The 27,302-nt window shown below is 37.4% G+C and overlaps 1 protein-coding gene across 2 annotated transcripts in view; it reads right to left on the reverse strand.

The window, feature by feature from the left end:
* MECP2 (methyl-CpG binding protein 2) overlaps positions 1 to 27,302 on the reverse strand; it is a 74,018-nt gene that overhangs the window by 43,739 nt on the left and 2,977 nt on the right. Inside the window, exon 2 of one of the 2 annotated variants that reach the window (XM_072627403.1) lies at positions 23,173 to 23,296. The exons of the other annotated variant lie outside the window; for it this stretch is intronic. Within the exon in view, the coding sequence (XP_072483504.1) occupies positions 23,173 to 23,198 (26 nt within the window). The 5' untranslated portion in view covers positions 23,199 to 23,296. The remainder of the gene's footprint in view (positions 1 to 23,172; positions 23,297 to 27,302) is intronic. 2 annotated transcript variants of the gene reach the window in all.

Raw genomic sequence — 27,302 nt, forward strand, 5'->3', positions numbered from 1 at the left:
TGCGGTCAGACCACCTTCAGCTGGTACTTGGCTAATGTTAACACAAATCATGTCACAAGAGCCACATGTTACATTGAAACAACTTTCTATTTTTAATTTCTTGAGAGCACACTGTCTTCTTAAGGCTCCTAGACACGTTTGCTGGACCAGAAAGGTATAAGCATCAGAGAACACTCTAGTCAATGCATTAAATTTTGACTAAAAGATCGACTAGTACATCTGCAGTGTCAAATGGACAATCAAGGAATGAGTAATCCAACTATTTCAAATGTTGTCTCCATACATCTTTTAATGACCAGATCAAACCAAGTTTTGTTTTCTTAACCCTTGGCCATAACATTACATGGAGCCAAAGAAGAATGACGAGGAGCAAGCGCCTCATTTTTTCTTAAAGAAAAATATGCTGTGCTTACAGAAATATATGCAGAATGTATGTGCACCACTGCCATTAAATCTCTGGCCACATGATGGAGCTCTAAGTCCTACACAGACTATGAGGGGTTTTTAACCTAGGTGGGGGTGGAGGTTGGGGAGTCTGTTAACTTTTTTCCTTTAATATTTTGATAACTGTATTTCAATATAATTGGTTCTCTTTGTAATCTTATGTCTTATGCACTTAAAAATATGGTTCTGAAAAGGGGTACATAAACTTTACCAGGCTACCACAGGGGGCCATGATAACACAAATAATATTAAGAACCCCAGAATAATAAAGACAATAAAAAAACCTATCTTTTGTAACACTCATAAGACAATGACTCCAAACATTTGGCAATGTTCATCCTCTCATTTAAAGAAAATTTAAAAATCAATGAACCAAATGTGAATCTATGACACTGTGACACTGTTTTGTTTTGAGCAAATCTGATCCTCCAATATTGTGAGGTTTTTGGATGATGCAGGACCAATGAAAAGGCAGCTGTCTTTCTAGCAATCTCAAGTGCAAAATACCCTATCAGGAGAGTCTCTGGAAGATTTTATTGGTTCTTAGAGAATACTTAGCTTCCTTCAAGATTCAACCTGAAGGAGACTGATTCCTGTCATTTCCCTTTCCTCATTAATCCCTTTTAATTAACTTTCTTTCCCACCTCAAATCATATTGTTACTGACTTACCTGTGTAATTATCTCTCCATTGTAAAATGTAAGCTCCTGGAAGGGTGTAGAGTTTTTAATTTTATTTTTTTGTATCCTCAGGCCTAGCACACAGGTGCTATTATTAATAAATGCTTGATGAATGAAGCAATAATATGACTCAGGTTTTATTCCAATGGATTTTATAATCTAACTGTTTTAAGATCTTAAATGATATTTATAACAGTTACCCTGCTGGAGAAGAAGAGCTTAACTATGATCCATTGCCTCTATAAAGGACACCATATTTTCAACTCAGCTTGATCAATCTTAGGTCCCATCCCTTCCTCCTTCCCTAATTCTCAGAGTGGTAGATGTACACATCAAGAGTAAGGTCTGTTAACCCTTAACGGGTCCTAAAAAGCGAGGCAGGATATTCTGTGCCAGCTGAGATAATTTTTCCATGTAAATAAAAAAGAATGACTTGGGAACCTGGCAAAACACCAAGAGCCACATTATTACCAAATCCCAAGCCCCCACTCTTCTTTCCTTATCCTTGACTTGCAGCCATTTCATACCTATGCTGTTAGGGTATTACAACAGAGGAATTCTCTGATGCAGTATCTTAAAGAAATAAAAACTTCTATTCTGAAAAAGGACTCCACCAAAATTCAAGGAAATAAAAATGTAGTTTTCAGAATGCTTAGTTGTGGAACACAAGATTAAAAAACAAGCAAACAAAACAACCCAGAACTTGAGAAAATCCAGAACTTAAGAAAAGAGCAAAATTCAATACATAAAAGAATATAGTGCAGCTCGTGTCCAAGCCACACCAAACTTTACAGTGCTGCTACTGCTGCTAAAGCATAAGCTGTATGGATGGATGGATGCTTGCCCTGGAGGTTGCTCCAGGAGGTTTTCACTGTTCTGAGCTGGCCAGGCTGGCCATGAATAGCTGAATTCATGTACTCCTAAGCTGTGTGAAGACAAAACTCCACCCAAAGTGACACTGCCACACCTCTAGGACACAGGAGCTTTCTTGTTCAGAGGTCATCTCCCTGTATGTACGTGTATTTGCACTCTTAAGTTTCAAGTTGGCTCTCTTAGAGCCAATGGGAATAGCTCAGCTTTGGCAGTTAAGAATTAACACAACTAGTAAAGTGATAGGAACCAGTCATGGGGTTTATTGATATAGGGAATGCCCCATAGGGCAATTCTTTCTACCAATATGGGTCTGCACCTTCTCTGTAATCTATAATCTTACAGTTGCCTAGGGGACTTGCTCAAGGTCACATAGCCAGGATGGGCCAGAGGCAGGACTCAAAAATGGATGAGGGCTTCTTGGCTTATAGCCCAGGTCTCTAGACACTACACAAGGCCACCATTCTCCACAGATAGGGTGTTTCAAAATGTCCAATATCATTGTCAAAACATTTGCTGTAAATATTTTGGTGTATATGGGACTTCTCTTTTTTGATGTACACAGGGCATTTTATTTTAGTCCCTTTCTTAGCAAAGTGAGATGCTTGTCCACTAAGAGATGGCTAAAGAAACTGAAGTATGTGAATGTAGTGGACTATTTATTTACTATGCTGTAGAAAACAATGAATACGAGAAATACAGAGGAGCATGACTTATATGAACTGATGCTGAGAGTGAAGGAAGCAAGAGTAGGAAAAACAATACACACAACTACAAGAATGTAAACGGAAAAAACCAGGAAATGGTCAAAAGTGAATGCTGTGACAATGCAATGATCAAACTTGGCCCCTCCCTCCTCCCTTCTCTGCAGAGCTGGGGTGAGGGATGGGGGTGTCTATGAGGGTGGAACACTGCATATAACATAAAACCCAGCTAATCTGTTGGTTAATTTTGCTGAACTATTTTTTCCTTTTTCTTGTTATAAGGAATGGCTGAGGGGGGATAGGCTGGCAAACACAGGTGACAGAAAAACAAAAGATAGTAGAAAACTGAGAAACAAGTTGGTGTACCCTCTTGGGTTTCTGTTGCAGGATTTGAACTTAGTTTTCTTGACTCTAAGGGCAGCCCTATATACCCTGCCATACTGGCTCTCATTTGAAATAAGTATTATTATTTTAATTCACTGAGATCAAGTCAGGTTTCTGTCACATACACACTGAGTAACCCGGGGCAAATCACTTAATTTCCCAGTGCCCCAGGCAACTAAAATTATGAGCTGCCACATTTTACAGACGGGGAAACTGAGGCTCAGAGGTGAAGCTGAACATAAACTTGACCATGTTTATATAACTACTAAATGTCAGAGGAGGGATTTGAACCCCAGTTTCCTGACTCCAAGTCCAATAACTATTCCACCATGATGGCTCTCATTATTGAAACAGTTATCATATTGATCTAAATATAGACTGTACTCTCCCACTCACAAATCTAGCTTATCTAAAACCTGAATGAGGCTTATAGTCAATATGATGTGTATTCATACATCTGTATATTTTGTATTCATATATATACACAGATACACATATGTATATGTACGTACATACATATGAAGATATGTTAATATATCTGTATGTTATATGAAATATATAAAAATATACATTTTTTTCTTTCAAAGACTTCTTATTTTAGGGGTTATGGCCAACATTCAGACTCACATATTACACCCTTGTGATGTAAATATACTTACTATATATTTCCAAACATTAGCTTCTTCAAGTGAACGGTAATAAACCCTGCACTAGAGTGCATTTCACAGTCTTGTTGCAATGGCTTCTTACGTCAAGCCTCCCCAGTCTAAACTGCAGGTATGAGCAGCAGCTGTACCTCCTCCAAAGGTGAACTGCCCACCACGGTTTGTTCCCAAGTCTGCCCCAAAACCTTGGGCTTGGCCCACAGGGACAATCAGAGTGTTACTTACCTAGGAAAAAGGTCATTTTTCTTGTTCTTGCTGCAGAAAGTCAGACTCTTTGAGTCTTTTGGACAAGTACCAGAGCAGTAGCTTTGATGCCCTAACAAGAAAGACCTGTCCTCATCTACTCTTGATGAAGTAACCCTCATTACATTTAAACCTGGACTACAGTTATCTCATTCCTTGACCAGAAAATCTTAACTGTATTGTGATCTGAAAGAAACTCAATTTCATTCATAGGATTCTGAGAACTACCAAATAATACATTAAATAAGCTGGAGAGCATTTCTCCTTTCCCTCTTCATTTGTTTTCCTTCTTAATGACATTCTCTCCATCTACTTCTGAAAAATTATTGTGCTTGGTAGCCACTTGTGGCCTTTGGAGTAATTTGTTGACTTGTAGTCCATAGAGTGGGTGAATTCTATAGGTTCCTCATAGTAACATTTTATCAATGGTACTATTCACTCAATGCTCTTCTCCAATTTTTGGTGTTCAGAACCAACTAGAATTTTGGTTCTTCTCCCTCTGCCAGTTACTTCTGTCTTTGCCATATTCTGTCATGACTAGGTATTTCACTGGAAAATCATAAAATCACAGAATATTGGAGTTGGAGCTTCTACATAAAATTTCTCATTTTTTAATGTGGGAAATTAAGATCTAGGCAGAGGAAGTGACTTAACTGAGGTCATATCAAAAGTTAGTGGCCAAGTTGGGCCTGGAACTCAACACTCCTGATAACAAGTTCATCTCAACATAATGCATGTACATTTTGTAGGAGAGAGAAGGTTAGACCAAGAGTCACTTGCTCTGGGCTCAAATTCCTAATGGCCTGCTGATCTCAGCCAAATCTCAATAACTCTTAGCCACAGTTTTCTCATCTATAAAATAGATATATTATGTCCCCTATCAATCCAATAGGGTTGTTGTAAGAAAAGTGCTTTTTAAACTTCAAATAACTAGAAATAAGCTATTCATTTCCTGATTAATTCTTCCACATTTGTGTTTAGAAATCATAATTCAAACAATGAGAAATCTGATACTATCTAATGAGTAAGGAAGTACCAGTTTTCACTAGAGGTATTCAAGTGGATGACCACTTTGTTGAGTGTTCTGCAGAAGTGGCTTCTTCTTCAAGTAGAAGAGGAACCAGCTGACTTTGAAAGCCTCTTGCAAATCAAGTATTATATGTGGTTTTGTGAACCTCTCCAGCCTCCAATTTCTAAGATTGCAGTTAGCTAGCTCCACTTACTGCTATTTTCTCCATTTCTTAAAATTCTTTGGAAACTGCACTCTAGTTAGTGTGGGTTTGTTGTTGTTTTGAAATGAGCTCTGTAAACTTGGGGATTCCTTTCTGAATTCTCTCTAGGGAAGCACTTGCCATTTCCTATCTTTTCAGCATTTGAGAATGTGTGGAATTTATTCATTCCATCTTCACTAAAAAAATTCAAATGATCATCTGCTAATAGTACTTACCCGATCCACAGATTCTGTTTTTAAAGGATTTAATATAGCATATGACTAAGGTAATCTATTTTCATTTATCTTTTGAAAAGACTTCATAAGAATAAAACCTCTATATCCCACTATGCCTGATATGAATCTCTTCACATCTGCCAATCTTTAATACCATCTGAACTTACATTATTAAAAGTCTGACTCAAAGATGGCTGAAAAAACAAATGTAACTTAATTTGCATGAAGAGATGTTCATATTATATCAAAATAAACCAAGAAGATTATCATAGAGACATATGTCAAAGAAAAAAGAATAACTGAACCAGTAGAGAAAAAGCAGGAATTACATAAGGCAAAAACCATTAGACAAACTAGTTTCATTCTACCTGTCTTCACCGCCACCTGCTAGAGGGTGGGGGTTGAGCACCTGAGAGGTGACTCAGTAACATCGAACTTCAATTCTATTTGCCAGTTAATCAACGAAGTCAAGTTTTCCTAACTGTAGGCAACACCTCTCCCCATCTGAGATGTCCCAGCACAAAGCAAAGGCTAAAATCATTGGATATTTTTGCGTAAAACTCCCATATAAATTTATTTACTTTTTCCCCACTGAAAACAAAGTTCAAATCAAAGTCAACAAAAATGAGACTAACAGACAATTTTCTAGGACTGCGTGGCAATTATTTAATATGATTTGAATTGGTGTATGTCAAACTTCTATGCTAATATCAACAACCACCATCACAATGAGTCTGAGTAGGCTATGACCCAGATAAGTTGGGTCAGCATATGGCCTGCTCTACTTGAACATGAAGTATACAAACTCAAAATTTTAAAATCTTTGTATAAAAGCCAAAAGTACCACAATATGTTATATTTCTCAACATAATTCATTATGGTAAATTACAATACAATAATCTAGTTTCCAAAAAATCCCTGAAACTTTTAAAAAACAGAAATAATTGAGATGAGTTATAGAAAAGTTCAGAATTTTAACATCAAATTTAAATGTCTAAATTTTTTTGCCTCTAATTTATTAAAAAGTGAAGTAATATTCTTACATGATAAGCATGTAACCAGCTTAAAGAAAAAATTCACTGATGTAGGTAAAACTAGTACAAGCAAAGATGAGAGTTAAAGTAGCAGAAGTACAGAACAATGAAAGAAAAGCCCCAATCCAGAGAATGCTATTTACTATATTTATCACTGAGGTTCCCAAGTACTATTAATGATGAAGAGGCTTTGAAGATGACCATATTTCTTTTAATTGATTGCTTTTAATTGTGACTGGTATGACACTACATACAGCTTGAAAGTGTAAGCACAGAATGGGCTGGAAAGACAATTTTTCCAGGGAAAATTAGATGCTTTTAGAGGTAGTTATCTGGCTCACTAGATAGAGTGCCAGGCCTGGAGTCAGAAAGACCAGAGTTCAATAAAATCCAGCCTCAGACACTTACGAGCTGGGTAACCCTGGGCAAGTCATTTAACTTCTGTCTTCCTTATCTGTAAAATAGGGGTAAACAGCACCTACCTCCCAGAGTGGTTGTGAGGATCAAATGAGATGATTTTTAAAGTTCTTTGTAAACCTTTAAGTACTATATTAATGTTATCTATCATTATGATGATAATCCTTTTTAATGTCAAAACAAACTTTTAAAAACAATCATGGCTCTCATCTATAAAGGACTGCTCACATCATAGAAAGCTGCTTACAGAATTTCACAGTGTAAAAAGACTCATTCCATAAGAGAAATGTTGGAGCTCTGCATGTGGTTGACAGTGCCTGGCATATTCAGTGCAAAGCAGCTTGGCAGGGTTTCATTTACAGGTAATATGGTGGAGCATAATAAAGGGAAGCACCTACACAGCTTAGGACTTCTGCAATCAATTAAATGAGAAACTAAAATCCTCCTATCTTATACTGCAATCAGATGAAGTAACAGATGGAGTTTAAGATGCTTGTTTGATTACATATGTACGATAGGTTGTTCAAACTGCTGTTGGGAAATTTGTTACTGCACAAACCCATGAATGGAAATACCATATTAAGAGAAAATTTCAGTATAATTGAAGATTTTCCATGAAAATGATATAATGTCGAAGAATTATATTAGAGTCTGTAGTGACAGTACTCAACCATTGTTAGGACTGACTACCGATCTCCAAGCACTTGTTAAGAATATGTCTGGTCTTTCAAGTAACATGTATGTACTGCACGCTTCACAGATGATCACTTCTACTGAAATACTACAGTGAGAAGCTACGTAGTTTTCAAGTTGTTACAAGAGTAAACAACTCTATGAAAAACAGTCTACTAAAAGGAAGGTTCTTTTGCAAAGCTGTGCAATGAGATGGAGCACAGCACAGGACACCTCTATCATTGAGAAATATGGCTGGCTTGGCTTTCTTGTCGTGGGTGTTTGTGCTATTTTCCTTAGTGGTAATAAAGAGGAGGCAAGTTCATTATGTAACAAAAATTTCTTTTTGAGACTTGAATATCTGGTGGACATTTTTTTTTCTGGTGGATATTTTTGAAAAACTAAGTTTACTAAATAAAGCATTGCAAGGTTTGCAAACTCTGATCCAGAAAGACAAAGTGACCACATTCATGAACAAGTCCCAACTATCAAGAATACATTTTCAAAGTGTTTTTGACATTTCCCAATTTAAAAAATACTGGCTCTGCAAATGAAAGCCAAGTGAAGCCAGCTCTGTTTAATCAACTGACCAGCAGTCTACAGGAGCAACTCTAATTTTATTTTAAAGACTTAGATATTTTAAAAGGTGAACTAAGAGCCCATTCATTTGCCATGGATAGACACATTGCATTTAACTTGGTCTTACTCCAGCTGAACAAGAATGCTGAATAGACTCACCCTGTGACACTGAAATAAGCATTTGACTGTGAAAATCTTAGTTGATTTTTTTTGGTGTGTGTGTCAAACAAGGTTTTCTGCTGTTGATGTTCTAAAGACAAAATATCATCTAGATTAGTGGTTGAAAAAGACTTACAAATAGCAATACCATCAACGACATCAAGTTTAAAGAAATTTTGCCCTAATAAAGTCTAATTATTACAAAAATATTGTTTTTGTAATTTATAAATGTGAAAATTATAAGGGACTGCCAAATAACTATACATTATTAATAATAAAAATAAATATGTTCAAGATTTCAGTGTTATAACAATTGTAATAAATACTTAATTTGACTCGAATAGGATCTAAAATTATTTATGTAGATTGTCTTATGAAAAGTAGAGGGCAATGATACATAAAAGTTAGAAATCATTAGCTTAGAAAATGCCCAAAGCATTCTAAATGTGGATTTCAAATACAACCTCTGATTAAGAAAATCCGTGTTTTGTTTTAGGTTACTAAAAATGTGATTTTAAAATGGGAACAATTCTTGGTCTCCTCCACTGTACAAAAAATACCCTGTTCACAAACTGCCAGCAGATCTAACAGCACAGATGATTTTATTCCATATCGCTGCAAGTGAAGGCTGAAGTAAGATTCCAGGTTTTTAATTTACGGGCACCAAAAGGCTATTGTGTCCATTATCCAAAAGCAGATTAGAAATGCTTGCTATTGGCAAGCAACATATGACTTCAGTAATAACTTGACAAAATCCCTACCTGCTCCATGTGTTTACAACACAGAATAAATGCTATTTTTATCAACTAAGTTAGTATGACATGTATCCTACTTAACATAGACAGGAATGTATAAACAGTCCTCCTCTGTTAATTCTAACACCAACTGTTGGACTATGTTCAATTACCAAAATGATAGAGTGGTGCTCAGACATAATCTATGTGGTTAATTACGTGCAGATATAATCTAGGCACAAACAAGATGGGATTCCTTTTTAAATACATAGCAAGAGCTACAGCAGGTACTTAGTACTTGAGTAAGAAAATTATCTCTAAATCCTAATCCATCTATTCACTAGACAAATTAACCTCTTTGGGACCCATTCAAAAACTCAAAAGGAAGTCTTGGGGAGGGAGGGGGAGAAAATTTGGAATTTATGGAAGTGACTGCTGAAAACTGAAAACAAATAAATTAATAAATCTGGAGAAAAAAAGCAAAAAAAAAAAAGCCCCACAAAAAAACTCAAAAGGAAGCAAAAAAGGCCACTGAGCAACTACAATCAATGCCACAAGGTCCATGCAATAAGCTTTACAGTAAACTTGACTCACAGGTCAGCCCTTCTGAGTATGTGTGGGCTATGACACAATTCAAACAAACTTGAATTTTTTGGTGTCCTATCGCACAAATTAGAAAGAAAATCTAGAAGGGGACAAGCATTTATTAAGCACCTACTATGTGCCAGGAGGCGCAGTTTAGTGGTATAGCAGATAGAACACCGGACCTGGTATCAGGAAGACTCATCTTCCTGAGTTCTAATCCTCAGTCGTTTCCTAGCTATGTGACCCTGGACAAGTCACTTCACTCTGTCTGCCTCAGTTCCTCATCTGTAAAATGAGCTAGAGAAGGAAATGGCAAACCACTCCAGTAGCTCTGCCAAGAAAACCCCAAATGGTGCCACAAAGAGTCGGACATGACTGAAATGACGGAACGTGTGCCAGGCACAGTGCTAAGTGCTTTACAAATATGTTTTCATTTAATCTTCACAACAACCCTTGGAGGGAGATGCTATTTTTATCCTCATTTTACAAATGGGGAAGAAACCTAAGAGTTAAGTGACTTGCCTGAGGTCATGTTGCTAAGTGTCTGAAGCTGGGTTTGAACTTCTGGACTTCAGGTCCAGTGCCCTATGTAGTGCACCCTCCACCATCCCCCAGTAGGATGCAACTAGAGACAGGTATATCAATGGCAGCAAGAAATGATAGCTAATACTGAGGGAGGAGCTAGAAAAAAACACTATAAAAAGCATATACAAGAACTCACAAAGTTCATTAGTCTGGGGACCTTAGAGATCATTTCAGTCCAAGTCTCTTCATTTTAAAGAGGGGAAAACTGAGGACCAAAGAAGTAAAATGGTCAGAATTTGAACTCAGGTCTTTTGACTTCAAATCCAGTGCTCTTCCCACTGCACTACACTACTTCCCAATAACTTCTAGAGAACTAAAGCCAATATACTAAACGGGTAGACTCAAAGTTATTTGGAAAATTCATAGATGTGAAAATACCTTACTCTCTGGCAATGGCAAAAAAAATTAAGCATGACTTTTAAGGGGTAAAAAGCATCCAGGTCTATGGAATTCTAATATATTCCCTTTCTAAAAAATAATCTTATCTTGCCAAAGATACTAAAGCAGAAATAAGTTACTCAGCTACTTTTTTCTATTTGCTGGTGAGATTTTTGAAACTATAAAATTGATACTGGTGGATAATTAAACATAGCAACCTTCATAATACCAAAGTAAATATTATATAATTTTGGGTCAAGAAATGAAAATGGCCTGAAGAAATGACTACACTAAAACCCTAAAGACTCTATTGATCTGCATGCAGCAATATAAAGGATGGAGAATGAATTGGATAGGTTCTCACTGTGGCTTTTTACTTGTGCTTACAGTCTCAGCAATTCATTTTAAAGTAATCATTTTAGTAATTTATCTGAAAGAAATCCATTTGGGCAGAGATCTTAAAATCATGATCCAGTACCATTTACCTATTTCAAAAGTTTCACCCAGGCTACCCTTCAAGCCTAAACTTCAAGTCTAAAAAACTCTGAAATTATGTGAACAGTCCTTCCTCCTTCATTCCAAACCTAGTCAAAGGCCCTGATAAGCCATGTAAAGTTTGGAACTCTAATATGAACAAATTCTTTTGAGCAGGAGATGCCACCTGGCCATTCTTCTCTAGGGGCTATGGTTCTGCATCCTGAGCAGCCAGGGCTACTGAAGACCAGGAAAAGAAAGTTTTCACCACTCAAGCTATACGGCTCAACATGAGAAATGGATCTGACTTTATCAGTAGAAATAACATTAAAGAGCATGCATTACCATCTACTTTGGCCACTGTGCTCTAAGGACCATGACACATTTCCATCTGACTCACAGCTGAAGCTTCTTAGATGTGTTTGTTGGCTACCCCAGTAGGATCAAACTCAAACAGAAAGAGATCCCGGTGGGCCTCATCCTGACTTAGAAAACCACAAATTTTCATTATCAATTGTTTTATTATTTCTTTTGTTAAACTTTTCCCAATAACATATTCATCTGTTCAGCACTTGCCAGTTTGCTACCTCTGGTCTATTTATTTCATTAGAATGTGAACTCCTTGAGAGCAGAGGGTCTGCCTTGCTTTTCTACTGAATCCCCAGGGCTTTGCACACAGTAAGCACTCCAATAAATGCATTTTCCTTCACTGACGCATTTTCCTTCACTGAAGCCAAAAAACTAAGGTGTTGGAGAAGGAATTATCCAAAATTGGGGATACCTGACATTAAACATGGAAAATTTCTACCCCATTATGATCTAGCACAGAACAGAGGCTAAACAGATGCTTGATACTTAGGAGAGGATAGACAAGTGTTTGCAACCTCAAAGATTATCTCTGAAACAGAAAGTCAGTTCTACCAAGCTTCTGAAAGTGACTAAGAAGCATCTGTTTAGGGTCTTAAATTTAAAAGAAAAAGGAAAATCCACAAAATAAGCCAGCAGGTGAGAAGCCAGAGGACTCAGCACCTCACAATCCCTATGGAAAACCTCACCGTTTCTTACCTTCTTTCGATTAATGTTTTCATTCTAATGAACACAGCATTTGATTTGGCCCCCAACCGTGCTTGTGAGCTAGTCAGCTTTCACTTTTTCTGTTTTGCCCTTATTAATTAACCCCTTTTTCTTTGCCTACCTCCACTCTCACTCATCCCCAAAACATAAAACCAACTTTAGACTAACTTTGGCACTCCCTCATCTCTAGAGTTTTCTAATGAGAAAGTTGATCCTTTCAGGCTCAGTGTGAATCAAAAGCTAGGGCCCCTGCTGCAAGCACTCATTACAACAGCCTTATTGAAGGAGCCTCATTCACTGGTTGGAAAAAACAACGTTGGAGATTTCTGAAAACTCCTCTCAATATCCTCTTATTTAATTAATAACGGACTATTCAGGTTTCTATGGGGTTCTACCAAGAAATTCTTCCTTCCAACTCTAGTTGCTTAGAAAGCTTGCAAAAGCAACTAAATACAATACTTAAACAACATGAAATGAATCTCAAAAATGCATCATGATCTAGCAAAACAGTACATAACACAGCAAAAAACACTTAGAGAGGAAACAAAAGTTAAGAAACTGTGTTGCAAGGCCTATCACATTCCAGATTTAATCTCCAAAAGGATATCACTTGGTAAAATTTGCTTACCTATAAGCTTAAGGACAAATAATCTCATTTTGAAAGTTTTCCTTTAATATTTCTCAGAAAGTTAAATTCCTAACTAAGATCAATTTTTTTCCAGTAACAAAGTTTATGGCCCGTCAGAAAACAAATCAACTTCTAAAATGAGAAATGCTAGTATGGTAACTTCTCAGGAGAACAGTTTTATAAACCCCCATGGCAAAATGAAGACCAATATAGGATGGAGTTACAGCCAGTAAAAAAAAAAAGGAGCACATCAGGAGTTACAGGACCTTCTCTCTATGATGCCAGTGGTATTAAAGAGTGTACACTATCATGAATACAGAAAGAAGATACTGCTACTCAATACTTATTTGGTCCAGTTACACTATCATCTCCTGCAGTTTTCAAATTTCAATTTTCTTGTTAAATATTAAGTGAAGAGAAAATCACGTTAAGTAGTAATCACAATTATCTTGGCCTGAGAATTACCATTCCCTACAGTTTAAATAAGATATAACAGTACAGAGAGGAAAATAAATATAGTTCATTTTTTCCCAAATCTGGTACTCTCTCCTAAAAGAATCCTATGTCCAAGGAATTCAGAAGCACGTTAGTTATCAGCCTGAAAGTCTGATAGCCCTGGACACCGAAATCAGTCATCCCCATCCAATCTCCCCTGAAAAAGGTCCAACAAGCAAAGCTGAAATGCCGCTTTAGACAGTAATTCCACAACTCAATAATGAGCTTCTGGAACACGCACTGGAAACAAATCATGATAAGAATAAAGCCACTAAGTCCCTTTGTACCTCTAAACCTCTGTCACATAAAGGTCAGGTGCCTCAGCCCTCTCATGGCAGAGCCTGGAGCCCATGACTCTGTCTTTAGTATTGAACCTGGCCTATGTAAAAGCAGAGGCCAAGGTGTTGGGGGCATACAGTCTAAAATTCATTGTGGGGAGAGAGGGGAGTATAGACTTATGATTTTATTGGGGGTGTAGAAAACTCTCTCCACGGATACAGACACAAACAACAATGATCACTAACATTTAAACAGAACTTTATGGTTTACAAAGGGCTTTACATATATTATCCCATTTATTGTCACAACAACCTTGTGAGATAGATAGTATTTTGTCCGTAAAATAAGAGTTTTCCAGAGTTCCAGGGGCACTTGGAGGCTAAGTGATTTGTCCATGACCATCTACCTAGTATGTGTCTGACGCAGGACTTGAATCCAGGTGTCTCCCTGCCTATATCTGTCATGGCTTCTCATGAAACAGAGTCTACCTTAAATTAACAGCTGGAAATAAGCTTTGATTTCTCTCAGTTTACGATTAACCCCAACCCAGCTCCTAAATGCGCAATAAAGCAATTGGAAACATTTTGACAAGAGCTCATTGGCTACAGGTTTCTGCCTAAATTTAGTTGTTTTTTTCCTCCCAAGATTCATGTGCTACTTTTCTCTACTTTTTGGATACTTGGTGCATAGAAGAAATTCAGTAAGTTTAAAACTAATGAAAGCTTCCTGTTGACACTTTCAGGAAGTAAAATTCTCTTTACTTACAAAACAGATATAATTCAGGGAAAATCAAAGTTAAAAACTTTGTCTCCCATGCTTCACTTCTCAGAGCAGAAACGGAAAAATTCAAAACCAATAGGGAAAGCTAACTCTGGCTTCTTCTGTTGAAGCTTCCTAGAAAATGACAACTTTGAGGTCAATGACATGGATGATCATCTACTCTATTACATTCTCAGAGACATAACTGAATCATATGTGGCTGACCTGTGATATCTCAAATATTCACTTCCCTCTTTAAATCCTTTACTATGGATACAGATAGGGGAATAGGGAGCAATTATTCCTCAACCTTAGAAAGTTTCATTGACTGTAGTAATTAATCATGAAAAGTCTGTAGTAGTAGTAATAATAATAATAATGATAAAATTGTGGTTGGATTTCTAAGAAACTTATAAAACTGGGTTTGTTTTACTCACTCTGCTTATCATAGGCAGAAATAACTAACAATAAATCTAGAACTTGGTGACATACTACTTGCAATAAGAAAGCATGCTATAAACCTTTCAGCACTAGACAAATGTGAACATTGGTACTAACAAGTACAAGACAATTCTATCTCCACAGACTACAGACATTTTAATCTCCTGTGGTAGAAAGACCAATCCTGAAACCAATATGTCAGGTGAAGGTCTAGCTATGACAGACAGTGTTTTAAGGCTTCAAGTCTAACAGGCTAACCAGAACTTTTAAAAATTATAAGTCTCAAGGACTCAGCAAGTTAGGCAGTTGATCAATGAGTACTTGTCAACTATAAGTCAAGCACTGTGCTCAACTCTGGGGACACAAAGAGGCAAAAGACAGTCCCTGACCTCAAGGAGGTCACAATCTAATAAAAAGCAAACCAGCATGTACAAACAAGCTATAGATAGGACAAACTAGTAGATAATTAAGAAAGGAAAAGGATCTATAAGTAAGGAAGGGCCTCCTATAGAAGGTGGGATTTTAACTGGCACTTAAAGGAAGCCAAGGAAGCCAGGAGGCAGAGATGAGGGACAGCATTACAGGTATGGGGAACAGTCAAAAAAATGCCCACAGACGAGAAGGCCAGTATTACTGGGCTGAAGAGTGAATACAAGTCAGCACAGTAATAGAGAAGGTTGGGGGAGTGGTTTAGGGAAAATGATAGTAAATTCTGCATTGGATATATTGAGTTTAAGAGGTTTATTGGACATCCAGGTAGAGACATGTGAAAGGTAGCTGGAGATATAAGACTGGAGATCAGCAGAGAGGTTAGGGCAGGAAAGGTAGACTTGAGCATCATCAGTAGAAATGATAAGATCATGGGAGCTGATGAGATCACCAAGTACAGAAAGAGAAGTGCGGCAGGTGAAAGATGAAATGAAGAGAAGAGGGCCCAGTTCAGAATCCTGAGGGACATCCTTGATTAGAGGGAGTGGTCTGGAAGAGGATCCAGCACAGGAGACAGAGAAGTAGTGATCAGTTAGGCAGGAGGAGAATCAGGAGAAAAGCGGTAACCTGAAAACCTAGAGAAAAGACAGTATCAAGGAGGAGAGAGTGATCAACAGTGTCAAAGGCTGCAGAAAGGTCAAGGAGCATGAGGACTGAGAAAAGGTGAAAGGCCTCAATTTTTTCTGTAAAACATAAGAAAAGGTTCTCAGCTGACGGTACAGAGAGGGGCAGCCAGGGGAGGCTTGAGGAGGGATGAAAAGGTTTGGAAGAACCATTGGGGAGAGTAGGAGACTAAGCTGATCAGGAAGGAGCAGAAGGCTTGCCTAGCAGCAAGGAGTCAGTTGAGGGTCTCCATGTCCCTTAACATCTTCATCATGGCACCTGGTTTTGGTGCAATCTTGCTTGAAACTACCTGAGTGTAGTTTACTATCATAGTGAGAGCAAACAACAAATACCATTCACTGTTGGTGGCACTTGGGACTCACTCGAGAGCTCTGGGCTTTTAAGTTATCGCCATAGCTGTTCCAACTCAGGTTCAGCTCCCTACCCACACAGGAGAGAAGGGTAGGGAAAAGGAACTGATTTGGGGACAGAATGGGGCTGGCCAGCATATGGCTCAGCTCCTCTCTGCCTCCTCTCTAATCCTCAATGTCAGAGCTGAATGGGCCTAAAATTATTATCTAGTCTGACTCCTTCCTTCAACAAGTGAGACAAATGAAGCCTGCAGAAGGGAAATGACTTGGCTAGGCCTAGACCCAAGTTCTTTTGCATTCAAGTCTTTTGCTCCTTCCACTACACTACACTTCCTCTCTATCCTCTCTGTCTTTCCAGTCTCATTTCACATTATTATCCTTTCTGTATATTATGTTCCAGCCAAAGAGGACAATTTATCTGTTCCTACACCTCAAATTGCATGTGTTCCCACAAGCTTGGGATGTGCTCCCCTCATCTGTTGAAAACCTCTTCATTCAGGGCTCAGCTCAGTGGCCACCTCCTTCAGGAAGCCTTCCTAGCTGAATGGGTTCCTTCTTTCTCAAATTTTTCTAAACGATATTGTTTAGCTCTTTCCTTTGCCCCTTACTTTGTAAACCATTTGTGTATCTGCTGTGTATCTGCTCCTTCAAGGGCAAACTACATTTTCATCTTTGTTCTTTCATGCACATAATAGGCTGTCAATAAATAATTGCTGAAATTTAATCCTCTGGCTTCTGTAGCCCTGGGTGGTGCTAATTTGTGATTCTATCTGAAACTGGAAATAAACATCCTGTGGTAACATGCTTCCTTCTCTCCTCTCCACCTCCTTTTGTTCTTTTTTACCTAAAAGGTGAAAAAAATTCATCTGGTTCTAATATTTGGGATTTAGATTCCAGGTTTGAAGGAACTTTGTCAAACCCTGTTTTAAAATCTTTCTGAATGAAAAATCAGCTCTTAATATCAAGTTGTAGAAAAGAAAGAAATCATATTTTAATTCTGGGGGTTAATTTTGAATCATGTTATAATGGTGTGTACATATTGATCACATCAACTATAAAAATTAATTTAGTATTTTGCTTACTCCATTTGTTAAATGACTGTCTTGAGCAGGGGAAAAATTCAAATAAACTAATACTTTCTTAGGTTATACCTTCACATTCTGGTGCAATGGAACTCACTATTTCATTAATAAGTTACTGTGACCACTATAATCCAAGTTGCTGAAAAATAAAAAAAATAAAATTCTGAATTCCCCCCCCCCCCCCCATTTCAGAGACTAAAAAAGTAGAATGGTTGTTGCAAATGAATCCAGTAGATAACAAGAGTATCCCAGAAGGTCAGAGGGGTCACTGGGGTCTTATAGCTTCACAGCTTCAAATTCCAAATAAATTTCTTATCAACAATGTAACTTTTGTAAACACAGAGCTATTACACAGCACTGCTCCTCTCAAGGCAGATCCAAAAAAGAAAACACAATTTTGTATGAATCAATCAGCTGGAGAAAGGAAAATTATGTCCTATATAGTAGGCAAGGTATGACATGATAAGTGACCCAAGCTTCCAAAACCTGATGTAACCACACACACAAAAAGCTCTAAGAGACAGCAAGGGTATAAACATCAATTCAACAAGTACTTATTAAACCCCTAATGTGTCCTAAGCACTGTGCTGGGTCCTGAGGACACAAAGACCAAAAAAAAAAAAAATGAGAGAAGCTTGGCCCCCTTAACTCAACCTCTAGCATGCTCCCTGTTGCACCATTTGGATTACTTCTAAGTACTCAAGCCCTGTGGTTTCTGCCCCAAGCCTTGGAGATGGCTGAGAAACCACAAAAGCCAATGAAAGAGATTCTCTACTGCGCACCTGTCGGCAGAATATGTGTTTTTATGCAAACACACAACAGACCACACCACAAGTGCTACCGTGCAATGTTACTTGACACTTTTTATACAAATAGTTTTTACACTGAGGAGTGCTGCAATAATAGAGCTGGACTGGACAACGAGAAGGGAGAGGTCAGGGATCAGCGGCCATGCAGTGTGTAGAAAGAGATGTCTGAAACTCAGAGATTATATGACTCTCTCCGAGTCATGGACTTAATAATTGCCAGAGGAGGAGGTTGGAATCCAGGATCAGATGCTCTGAAAAGATGCTGAATTATGGGGCTGCTATTCAGAATACTTTCATAGAGATGTGTTTTCCTGTTTTCTGACTGTAACCGTGAGTGCCCCCAAATTGACTGGTTCAGACCTGCCCTCCCTGCACTTTCTTCTGCGTCACACTGCACTTCATTGGCCCCTGCAAGCCAGGAAGGAACTGCTACAACTACAGCACGAGGCACTACATTCTACTCTGAGCAACATAAGCCAAGTTCTCCATGCAGAACCTTTACTTTCGGAGATAATGAAAGAGACAAAAGGATTAGAGTGGCATTTTTGGGTTCTGGGTGGAGTTGGTGGCGCCAGCCATTACAAAAAAAGCATCCTTTGACTTAAGACAAAGCATTAGGATTTGGATGCCATGCAAAAAAAAAAAAAATGAATTCTCACAAAGTTGCTTTTCAGAATATAACCTAATTTGAAGTGGTTTATTTTTTTTGTGTGTATAACAGATCCTAAAATAATATAATTTTCATAAGAAATGAAGCATAGAGTTAGTATTTAAGAATGGCAAATTTGGATCTGGATCGTATACATCTTAAAATGGGTTGGGAGGCAAGCTGTTTATAGAAACTGAAATACTGAGACAATGGCATAAGCTTGTAAACAAGTCTCTACCACATTTTTGGTGGAAAGAGGCGAGAACTTGTTCAGGTGACTGAGATTTAACACTATGCTTTAGCTTAGACAGCTATTCCCTTATAGGGTCACACAGACCACTTGAAAAGGCCTCCCAACCTTTCCAGACTGCTGAGGAATTGTTATGGTGACTGGCTCAGAATGACATTGAGCTACAAGAGCTGTTATCACAGGCTTAGTACAATCATTTCTGTTTGTTGCTATTCCACAGTTACTGAGAGTCAAAGGCAAACTGTCACACACAGATATTTATACTTTTTGCCAAGTTTTATAACCCCAAACACTAAAAATACTATAGACGTTAGGCTTTAATGTAGACCAATTCCTTCTACCGTTTAAAAAACACATATTAAAACCAAGCACGGAGATTTAAATTTGGAAATTAGGAACTAAATTTGTGAAATAATTATTTAAAAACAATTTACCAATGCCACTGTCAAGGATCAGGCACCACAAGAAGCTCCAACTGAAATTGATGTTTTAAAATCATCAAAAATTAAATTTCACTTAGATACTGAAAGTACAGTTCCCCTAAACCAAAATGTTCTAGCTGTTCTTTCAGTAGCAATACCAAGCAGAGCGAAGGAAATAAGGTCTCCCAAGTGGCATAATCAGATGGCTAGTGCAGAAGCCTAGAAAAGAACATGCACCCTGCAGAGGCTCACTTGCAAATCCAAGGGTAATTATTTGGCTACTCTGTCTATACGTCTACCACAATAACTACTTACTGTTAAAAAAAAAATTGTGGGTTTTTTTTTGTGGGAGAAAATTTTTTTTGTGAACACAAAGATCCAATTAATCTCTTTTAAACAGGACCAATGTGTATAAATTCAACAAAATATCTCTCAATGTTTATGTCTGATTTTCTGTAATTCAAATCATGTATTAAATGAATATTGTATTAAATTTATCTCGCAAGTCAAAAAAAAATTCAGTGTTTTTGTGCATAGACTAGTGTTAAGAGAATACTTTGAAAATGAAGATGGTAAGTATTACTGTGATATCAACTTCAACCCCAAAATTTTCCTATGATTCTAACTAGCACTAGGAAATAGGGTGGAAGAGGTTTGGACCATAAGAAAAAAATGCTTAGAGCCACTTAGGATGGCAAGAGGGTTTTTCTAGTGTAAGTTGATGAAAAAAGGATTTGTTTATGCTGGATAAACAGCGGTAGTTCTGCACATCAGGTGAAGGCTATTGCAGTCATAAATCTATGGGATTATCCTTATACTGCAGGATTTTCTGCAATTAAAAAGGTTGGGGGAGGGAGGGGGAAAGAAGGAGATAGGAGAATTCACTTTCTTTCTGCTTCAGAGGAAGATTTTTTTTCTTGCTAAATGAGAATCAGAGTGATACATCAGGACATTTTCATTAGGCAATTCTGCGATACTGAAACGTGAATTTGGTTCTATTTCCTAAGCTTTATTCGCCAAAGAATCATCTTCATTTTAAAAAAAGGTCAGTGTATCTCTTGATTCAAAATGAAACTCAAGAAACACAGTTCCCATACCACATGTTTAAGAGAACTCTCAAAAACAGTATAAAAGGAAATCCCTCTATCAGTACTAAACCGTTCTTCTGTAACAATAAAAAGAATGTTGAATATAAAATCATGCCTCAACAACAACAAAATTTCTATTTGGGTTTGAGACAAGAACTAGTTTGTACCTGCGAAATTTATGGAGAAAAGGGCACTGGTAAAGAACTAAAAGATTCCTTATCAACTTGTGTTAACTTCATCTCAAAAGATCCAAGTTGTGTCAAATAGAAAAATTTTAATTAAGATCAGAATAGACACAAAATTAATATGGCCTTTATGCAATATCACCAATATTTTATTGGGCCACTCAAACCATATACTGCAGAATTATCACTGCAGTACTGTCAACCTTTCTGCTGTCAAGACTGGAAAAAAAAATCCCTTAAAGATTATGAACATTAAAAAAAGCAATCATAAAATGAGAATTATTTTTTAAAGTTTAAAGCAGAATAAAAACACTTCAAGGGAACAGTTTTAAAGTCACTAACACTTTAGGCACATGGGGGTGCCTTAAAAAAGTATCAGAAAGTATCTGTCAATTGACAATGATATCAGAAGATTAACAGAAAGCAGTCAACTATAAAAATCACCCGGAACCATCATTATACTCTCCTCAACTTAGAATTTGTTGAGAACCAGTGAAACTACAAAAAGTCTTACTTTATCTAAATTCCAATTTTCAAACTTGCTAATAGTTTCTAGGGCCACATTTTAAAAATTGATAGTATAATAAACTCAACCCACTTTCCAAAAAGTGGAAACTATAAAAACAAAAAAATATGATCATATTTTAAAGGGTTTGGAGATCTAAAAAAAAACATAATGTAACACGTTCCATTTTCCTATTTTTTTAAGTTTAGAATTGGTTAAATAGAAACTACCTTTACCCTCTACAGGTAGGATTTGAAAATGCCATTTTAGTTATTACTGGAGTAAGGGTAAGATAATTTAGGTTTTTCTAAATTATTTCTAATTTCCATAAATTATTTCTAAAAGCAGTTTACAATTTTTTAAAAGCTATATACTTATTTACTAGAGGTAGGTTAATTGTTTTCTACCCTTAGAATAGTTTCTCATCATAGCAATAGTAACATTTAAGAAATTTAAGTTCTTTGAAGCTGGGGCTTATAAGAGTTCCCATTCACAATACACATTTAGGGAACTTTTCTACTGTTTCCTAAAATCTTCAGGGCAAACCCTGAAAATACTAGCGTTATCTATTGTTTTAAAATAATTTTTAAAAAAACCCATGAAACAAAAAAAATCCTAAAACCTATCTAAGGAAATATGTTTGTTTCACCTTTTCTAGTTGATCAACTCAGTCTATAAGAAAACAGCATAAGCTGCATAATTATCCTTCGTATGAAAGAGAATCACAGAGAAAGTTCCCTTTCAACAAAGCTCAGATCACATTCCATGGCAGTGGATGGTGTGAATTATTGTTTCAATCATAAGATTCATAAGCAGAGCCAAATCTGGGTCTGGAAAGATGTGAAATGCTACCCATTTTCTTCGACATAGTCTGTTTTCCTTTGCACAAATTTTGTCCTCTAACACAACACTTGTACAGTGGGGTGTTGAGAGAAGATAGAACACCACACAACAGTTAACATTTCTATAGCACTATAAGCCAGGCATGGTGATAATCGCTTTAGGATGATTATTTCATTTTGTCCTAACAACACCCCTTTGAGACCGAACAAAAGGCTTCAAGTACTGCTTGGTCCCAAGTCTGTGTTAAGATCTCTTCAATGGACTGACAACATCAGGGGAAACTTACCATGAAGAGAGGAAAAGGAAGCTGTCAAATCCTCTGTGCCTCAATATACTGGGTGTATGAGCTCCAAATGTACAAATTCCCAAGAAACTTAGGACAAGTGCTACATGTTTTGTTAAATTATGAAAAGTGGCACGAGTGCTAATTTTTTTTTTTTTAACAGAGATGCTGTGCATAACACAATGGAGAAATCATTAAGAAACCATTTACCCCCCCAAAACATAATCCTTACAAAGATGTCAAAGGTATCAACTTCTAGTTTATCTGCCACATAAACTTTTCAAAAGGCATTCTATGTTATTTCCCTGACTCTACTCAACATGCCCATCTGTGTGTGTGCTTCTCACCTCAGGAAGGCCACCTAAGCAGTCATGTGGTAAGCATCCCCCCATAGCTAGGTCCTCTGCTGCTTGGTGAGAACCTAGAGAAAGTAACATTCACAAAGCTATACTACTGATAGTCACTATCCCCGAAAATATACTACATAATTAGGAACTAAAAATCACAGAAGACCTTTTAGAAAAATTATTACACATGTTAAACTACTGTGGTGGTCAGAGATTTCAGCAATAGGTGATTTTAAACTTAGCTGACCTGCTGAAAGGTGAACTCAAGTTACAGATCACCAGTTTTTGCTCTAATCTTACTCCTTAACACATACCATGAAGCAGTAACCGTACAAAAACTGACCTTTCAGGGCTCAGGGAAGTAAATTTTTTTTATTATATGGCGCAGTTTGGCACAGTTATTGTATCTTTAGTCTTTGGGGTATTTTTATACTGTCCAAGTGTAGCACAACATTTTTTTTAAACAGTTGGCCAAACCATGACATATACTAAAAAAAAAAAAAAGAAGGTTACTTACCTGAGCCCTAACATCCCAGCTACCATGGAATCCTGCTGGAGCTGGTCTACAGAAGCAAGATGTGTTCTGGGGAGTCACATGTCACATCAAAGCAGGAACTGGTGATTCTGTGTTTTTATGGAGCCTAAAACAAAGAAAATGGTAAGTTGAAAGCCCCCATGTGCTTCAAGACCTTCTTCCCCAGGGCTACTTGGAGTATTCTGAAGATAAAAACGTAGAAAAATCGTATGTACACCAGGAAAGGTGACTTCATAACTGGAAGCTAAATACAAACCACAAGTCTTTGGAACATCGGGTATATGTATATTGCTTCAATGAAAAGAATAACCATTCTTGTTAAGAAAAAAAAAAGAGAATATCAGACACTTTATTACCTGTGGCATAGCCCTGACACTGCAAAACAGGACATTAGCAACAATCTTTGGCATGTTCCTCTGCCTCTAGGCACAAACCACACAGAAACATTCTGGGAGTGAATATATATTTTAAGACAACATGCTATATCAAGGTATGATTCCACAAGGAACCCTTGAAATCTGGAAACAAAGCGGGCCTTGTTTTCTAAACAGTAGAAGACTGCATGATGTAACGCATTTACACAAGTAATTACTATAGAATCATTTGAAAGGAAAAGGCTTTATATTCTAAGAAAGAATGAACTCGAAATAAATGCTAGCAACAGTGAAAATATGGTGACCTAGGCAATTAAGAACCATCAGTGAAAATATTTTAATCTTCTACTACCAGGGACAACTTTGAAACTTCTTTAAAAACTATTATATTGCAATAACCAAATGACTACAAGTTAATTATTACCTCTCCCTTTTGCTTTTGAATAAAATGCTCAGCTACTAAAAGAGAGGTCTAGGGCTGCTTGGATGACTGTATTTTTAGATATTACTAAGATATCCGTCCTCATTTCCTTATTATGACCCAAACTGCCAGGAAAATAGCTAATCTCTTGGGCCTCTGAATTACCCAAGCTCTGCACCTTTATCTTTACATGAAAGAGGACCAGAATGTGCTTTGGAAACTGTTCATGGGAACAAATATATACACGTTAGCCCACCAAAGGGCTACATCATCTAAGCCATCACTTCCCCAGAATAGTGGGGAAGAAAAAAATGCTTCATCTCTCACATTCAAGATTGAAGAGTGCTTTGAGATCCTGGCAGTAAAGTTAATTAGATAAACAAAAACGAAACTGGTGGAGAAGCAAAAATTAATTAGATGATCTCTGACAAATTAGTTAAATTCTCTGGGTCTTTCTTCACATGTAAAGCTGTGGTCAAACTAGATGATCTCTGAGGAAGGTACTTTCAAGCTCCAAAAGTCTTCAATCTAATCCAGATTTAAGTTCAAAACAAAACAAAACAAAAACAACAACAACAACAAAAATATACCAATCAAAAATAAGAACTTGTCAAAAATGTGATTTGCAGGCAGACCTACTGGAAGACTTCTAGCCTTCAAAGCAAACAAGACAACTGAACCCTGAATCACCATAGGCACCAGCCAGCTTCAGAGATAGTGGTAGATATACATACAAATAAACATATACTTTAACAGCAAACAACTACAAGGATAAAGTATGTGATTATGTCCAAGTTACATGCTTTGTGTGAGCAGTTTAAGTCACAAGATTATCCTTCAAGAAATATCTCATTACCAAAAGGTACAGCTGCCCAAACATCATCATGGAAGGGGGCTGTTCCTGGCAACCCCACACCACAGTACCATTCAAGAATGTGAAAAACTTGCAAAGAGCAGGCCCACCTATCCTTCCAGCTTCCCTGAATATTCCTTCCCCTCCTCCTGAACTTTGTGATTCAGCCTTTGCACCTCACACGCAACTCCCATCTCTGCCTTTGTCAAGGCCATCCAGCATCCTTGAAAAGCACTCCCCCCCTTACCTTTGCCTAACAAAGTCCCCCAGGCCCCCTTTTCCTCTGAGAGGCAGCTAGGGCATCATCTTCCAGTTGCTAGTGCCCTCCATCTGATATCTTGTATTTAACATATATATGTATATATTCCTATTTATTTACTATATTTGTGCTGCATCTATATATGTATGTATGCATGTATATATGTGTGTGTTCTTGTCTCCCCATTACAAAGTAAGCTCCTTGTGAGAGTAGGGATTATTTCATTCTTTGCATTTTTATCTCTAGAACCGAACATAGTTCCTGCCACACAGCAGGGATTTATTAAATACTGGTTGATTTGATTGAATTTCATGCAAATAAAGCTTCCATTTCGAAAAAATTTGCTCCACTGAAAAAATGCAAAAGAGAAGAAGCAAGACAGAATATTGCAACAAATTCTGTACAATGAGCTGAAGAAGGGTAGAGAGGTTTGAGTTTCAAAGATACACTGATACCCCAAACAATGTCACAATAGGGAGCTGGTAACCAGCAAGGCTGCCAGAAAGCTCTGGTGTGCTACTAGAATGAAGGCGATGATTCTTCAGTTTCAAAGCAAGAAGAAGGCATCCTGTAAGCAAAGTGGAATCTGTTCCCTAACCTTGAACTGCTGTTCCTGCCTCTGGGAATTTCTGAAGGGCAAGCCCCTTGTACCTAGAAGACGTTCCTTCCTCATCTTTGCTAGTTAAAATCCTTTTGTTCCTTCAAAGGTTGGCCCAGATGCCACTTACTCGAGGACACCATCTCCATCCCCTGAATTTGCATGAAATAAAAGTTTTCTCCTCTCTCATATTTCCATTTGAAAATTTTAGATCTCTCCTTTGTTCCATTATGTCTTACCATGTATTATAATTATTTTTATTCATGTCACCAGAGAGCTGGTGGGCCAAACCAGGGATAATGGATAGGCAGCCAGATGCCAACTGGTATCCATACAAAGTCAAGAGGTCTAGGGAAAAGCCCTCAGCTTTGGGTGGACCCCCTGGGATGGACTTCCAAGAAAGAAAGGACAAGAGGTACAGCAAAGGATGAGAATGTAAGACTGGTAAGATCACAGGTACAGATATATATGTATGTATATATGTGCATGTGTATGTGTATATGTATATATATGTGTGTGCGCACATATATATGTATATACACACACATATATTGAATCTTCCCCTCCTTCCATATAAACTATTATTGTACCCACAGAGTGTACTGTAGTAGTTTTGCACGTAGGTGCTTAGTTGAATGGCTGCTGAATTGAAGTGATAGTAGAATACCACATTAAGGCTCATATGTATATGGATTAAACATGACCAAGGGAGCTAATTTTAAGAGTGTGTTTGGACACATTCGCATTCATAGGAAATAACCTTTTGTGAAGGATTGTGTTACCGCTCCTATCAATCTGGAGGAGGGTCCCCTTAACATTCTCTAAAAATTCAACTGTGGATTTAGCATGATGTTATGAACCTAGTACACACACAACAGATACTAATTAATGACAACCTGAAAGATTTCATGCCCTTTTCTTCAGGGCTGACCATGATGGCTGATCACAAAGTGTGACGAGATGTTTTAAGTCTGTTACAAGGTTTTCACCAATGCTCATATTCATGAAAGATTAACAGATTCTACAACATATTGTTCACTATCAAAATAGTAACAAGGAATGGCAAAGCTGAAAAGTGGACTCAACTAGAGGAATCAGTAATTCTACCTGAGTGACTAACAGTACTTTATGCTAAGTTGGTAAAAGAAGCATTCCAATTAGAAATAGTACAGAAAACTTTAACAAAACGCAGATACAGTGGTCCACTACAAAATTATTTTACTACCTGCAGTTTTCCTTTTCATGTGACAGAATTATTCAAAATCATGTTTCTCTTTTATGGTATTATATAATGTGAGCCCTACAAAAGTCTTAAAGCTTTAAGAAAAATATATATGCCTTACAACCGACCAGTAGTGTGCAGGTGACAGCAGAGGCTACTTTCGACCAAAAACCCATTAACCCTAAACAAGAGACTAAAGGTGTACTTCACTTGAGGTTTTGGGCAAAGGAAATCTGTGAAAAAAGAAATCGTTTTTTTCCATTGACTTGTATTATAATCTCAGAGATGTGACAAGCTGACACTAGCAAAGAAATCAGGAAGTGGCATTTCTCTGAGCTATCAGGACACTCAGAACTCTGATGTCTAATTTACACCACTAATTCAG

The sequence above is a fragment of the Notamacropus eugenii genome, chromosome X (assembly GCF_028372415.1).
Source record: "Notamacropus eugenii isolate mMacEug1 chromosome X, mMacEug1.pri_v2, whole genome shotgun sequence".
Classification (NCBI taxonomy): Eukaryota; Metazoa; Chordata; class Mammalia; order Diprotodontia; family Macropodidae; genus Notamacropus; species Notamacropus eugenii.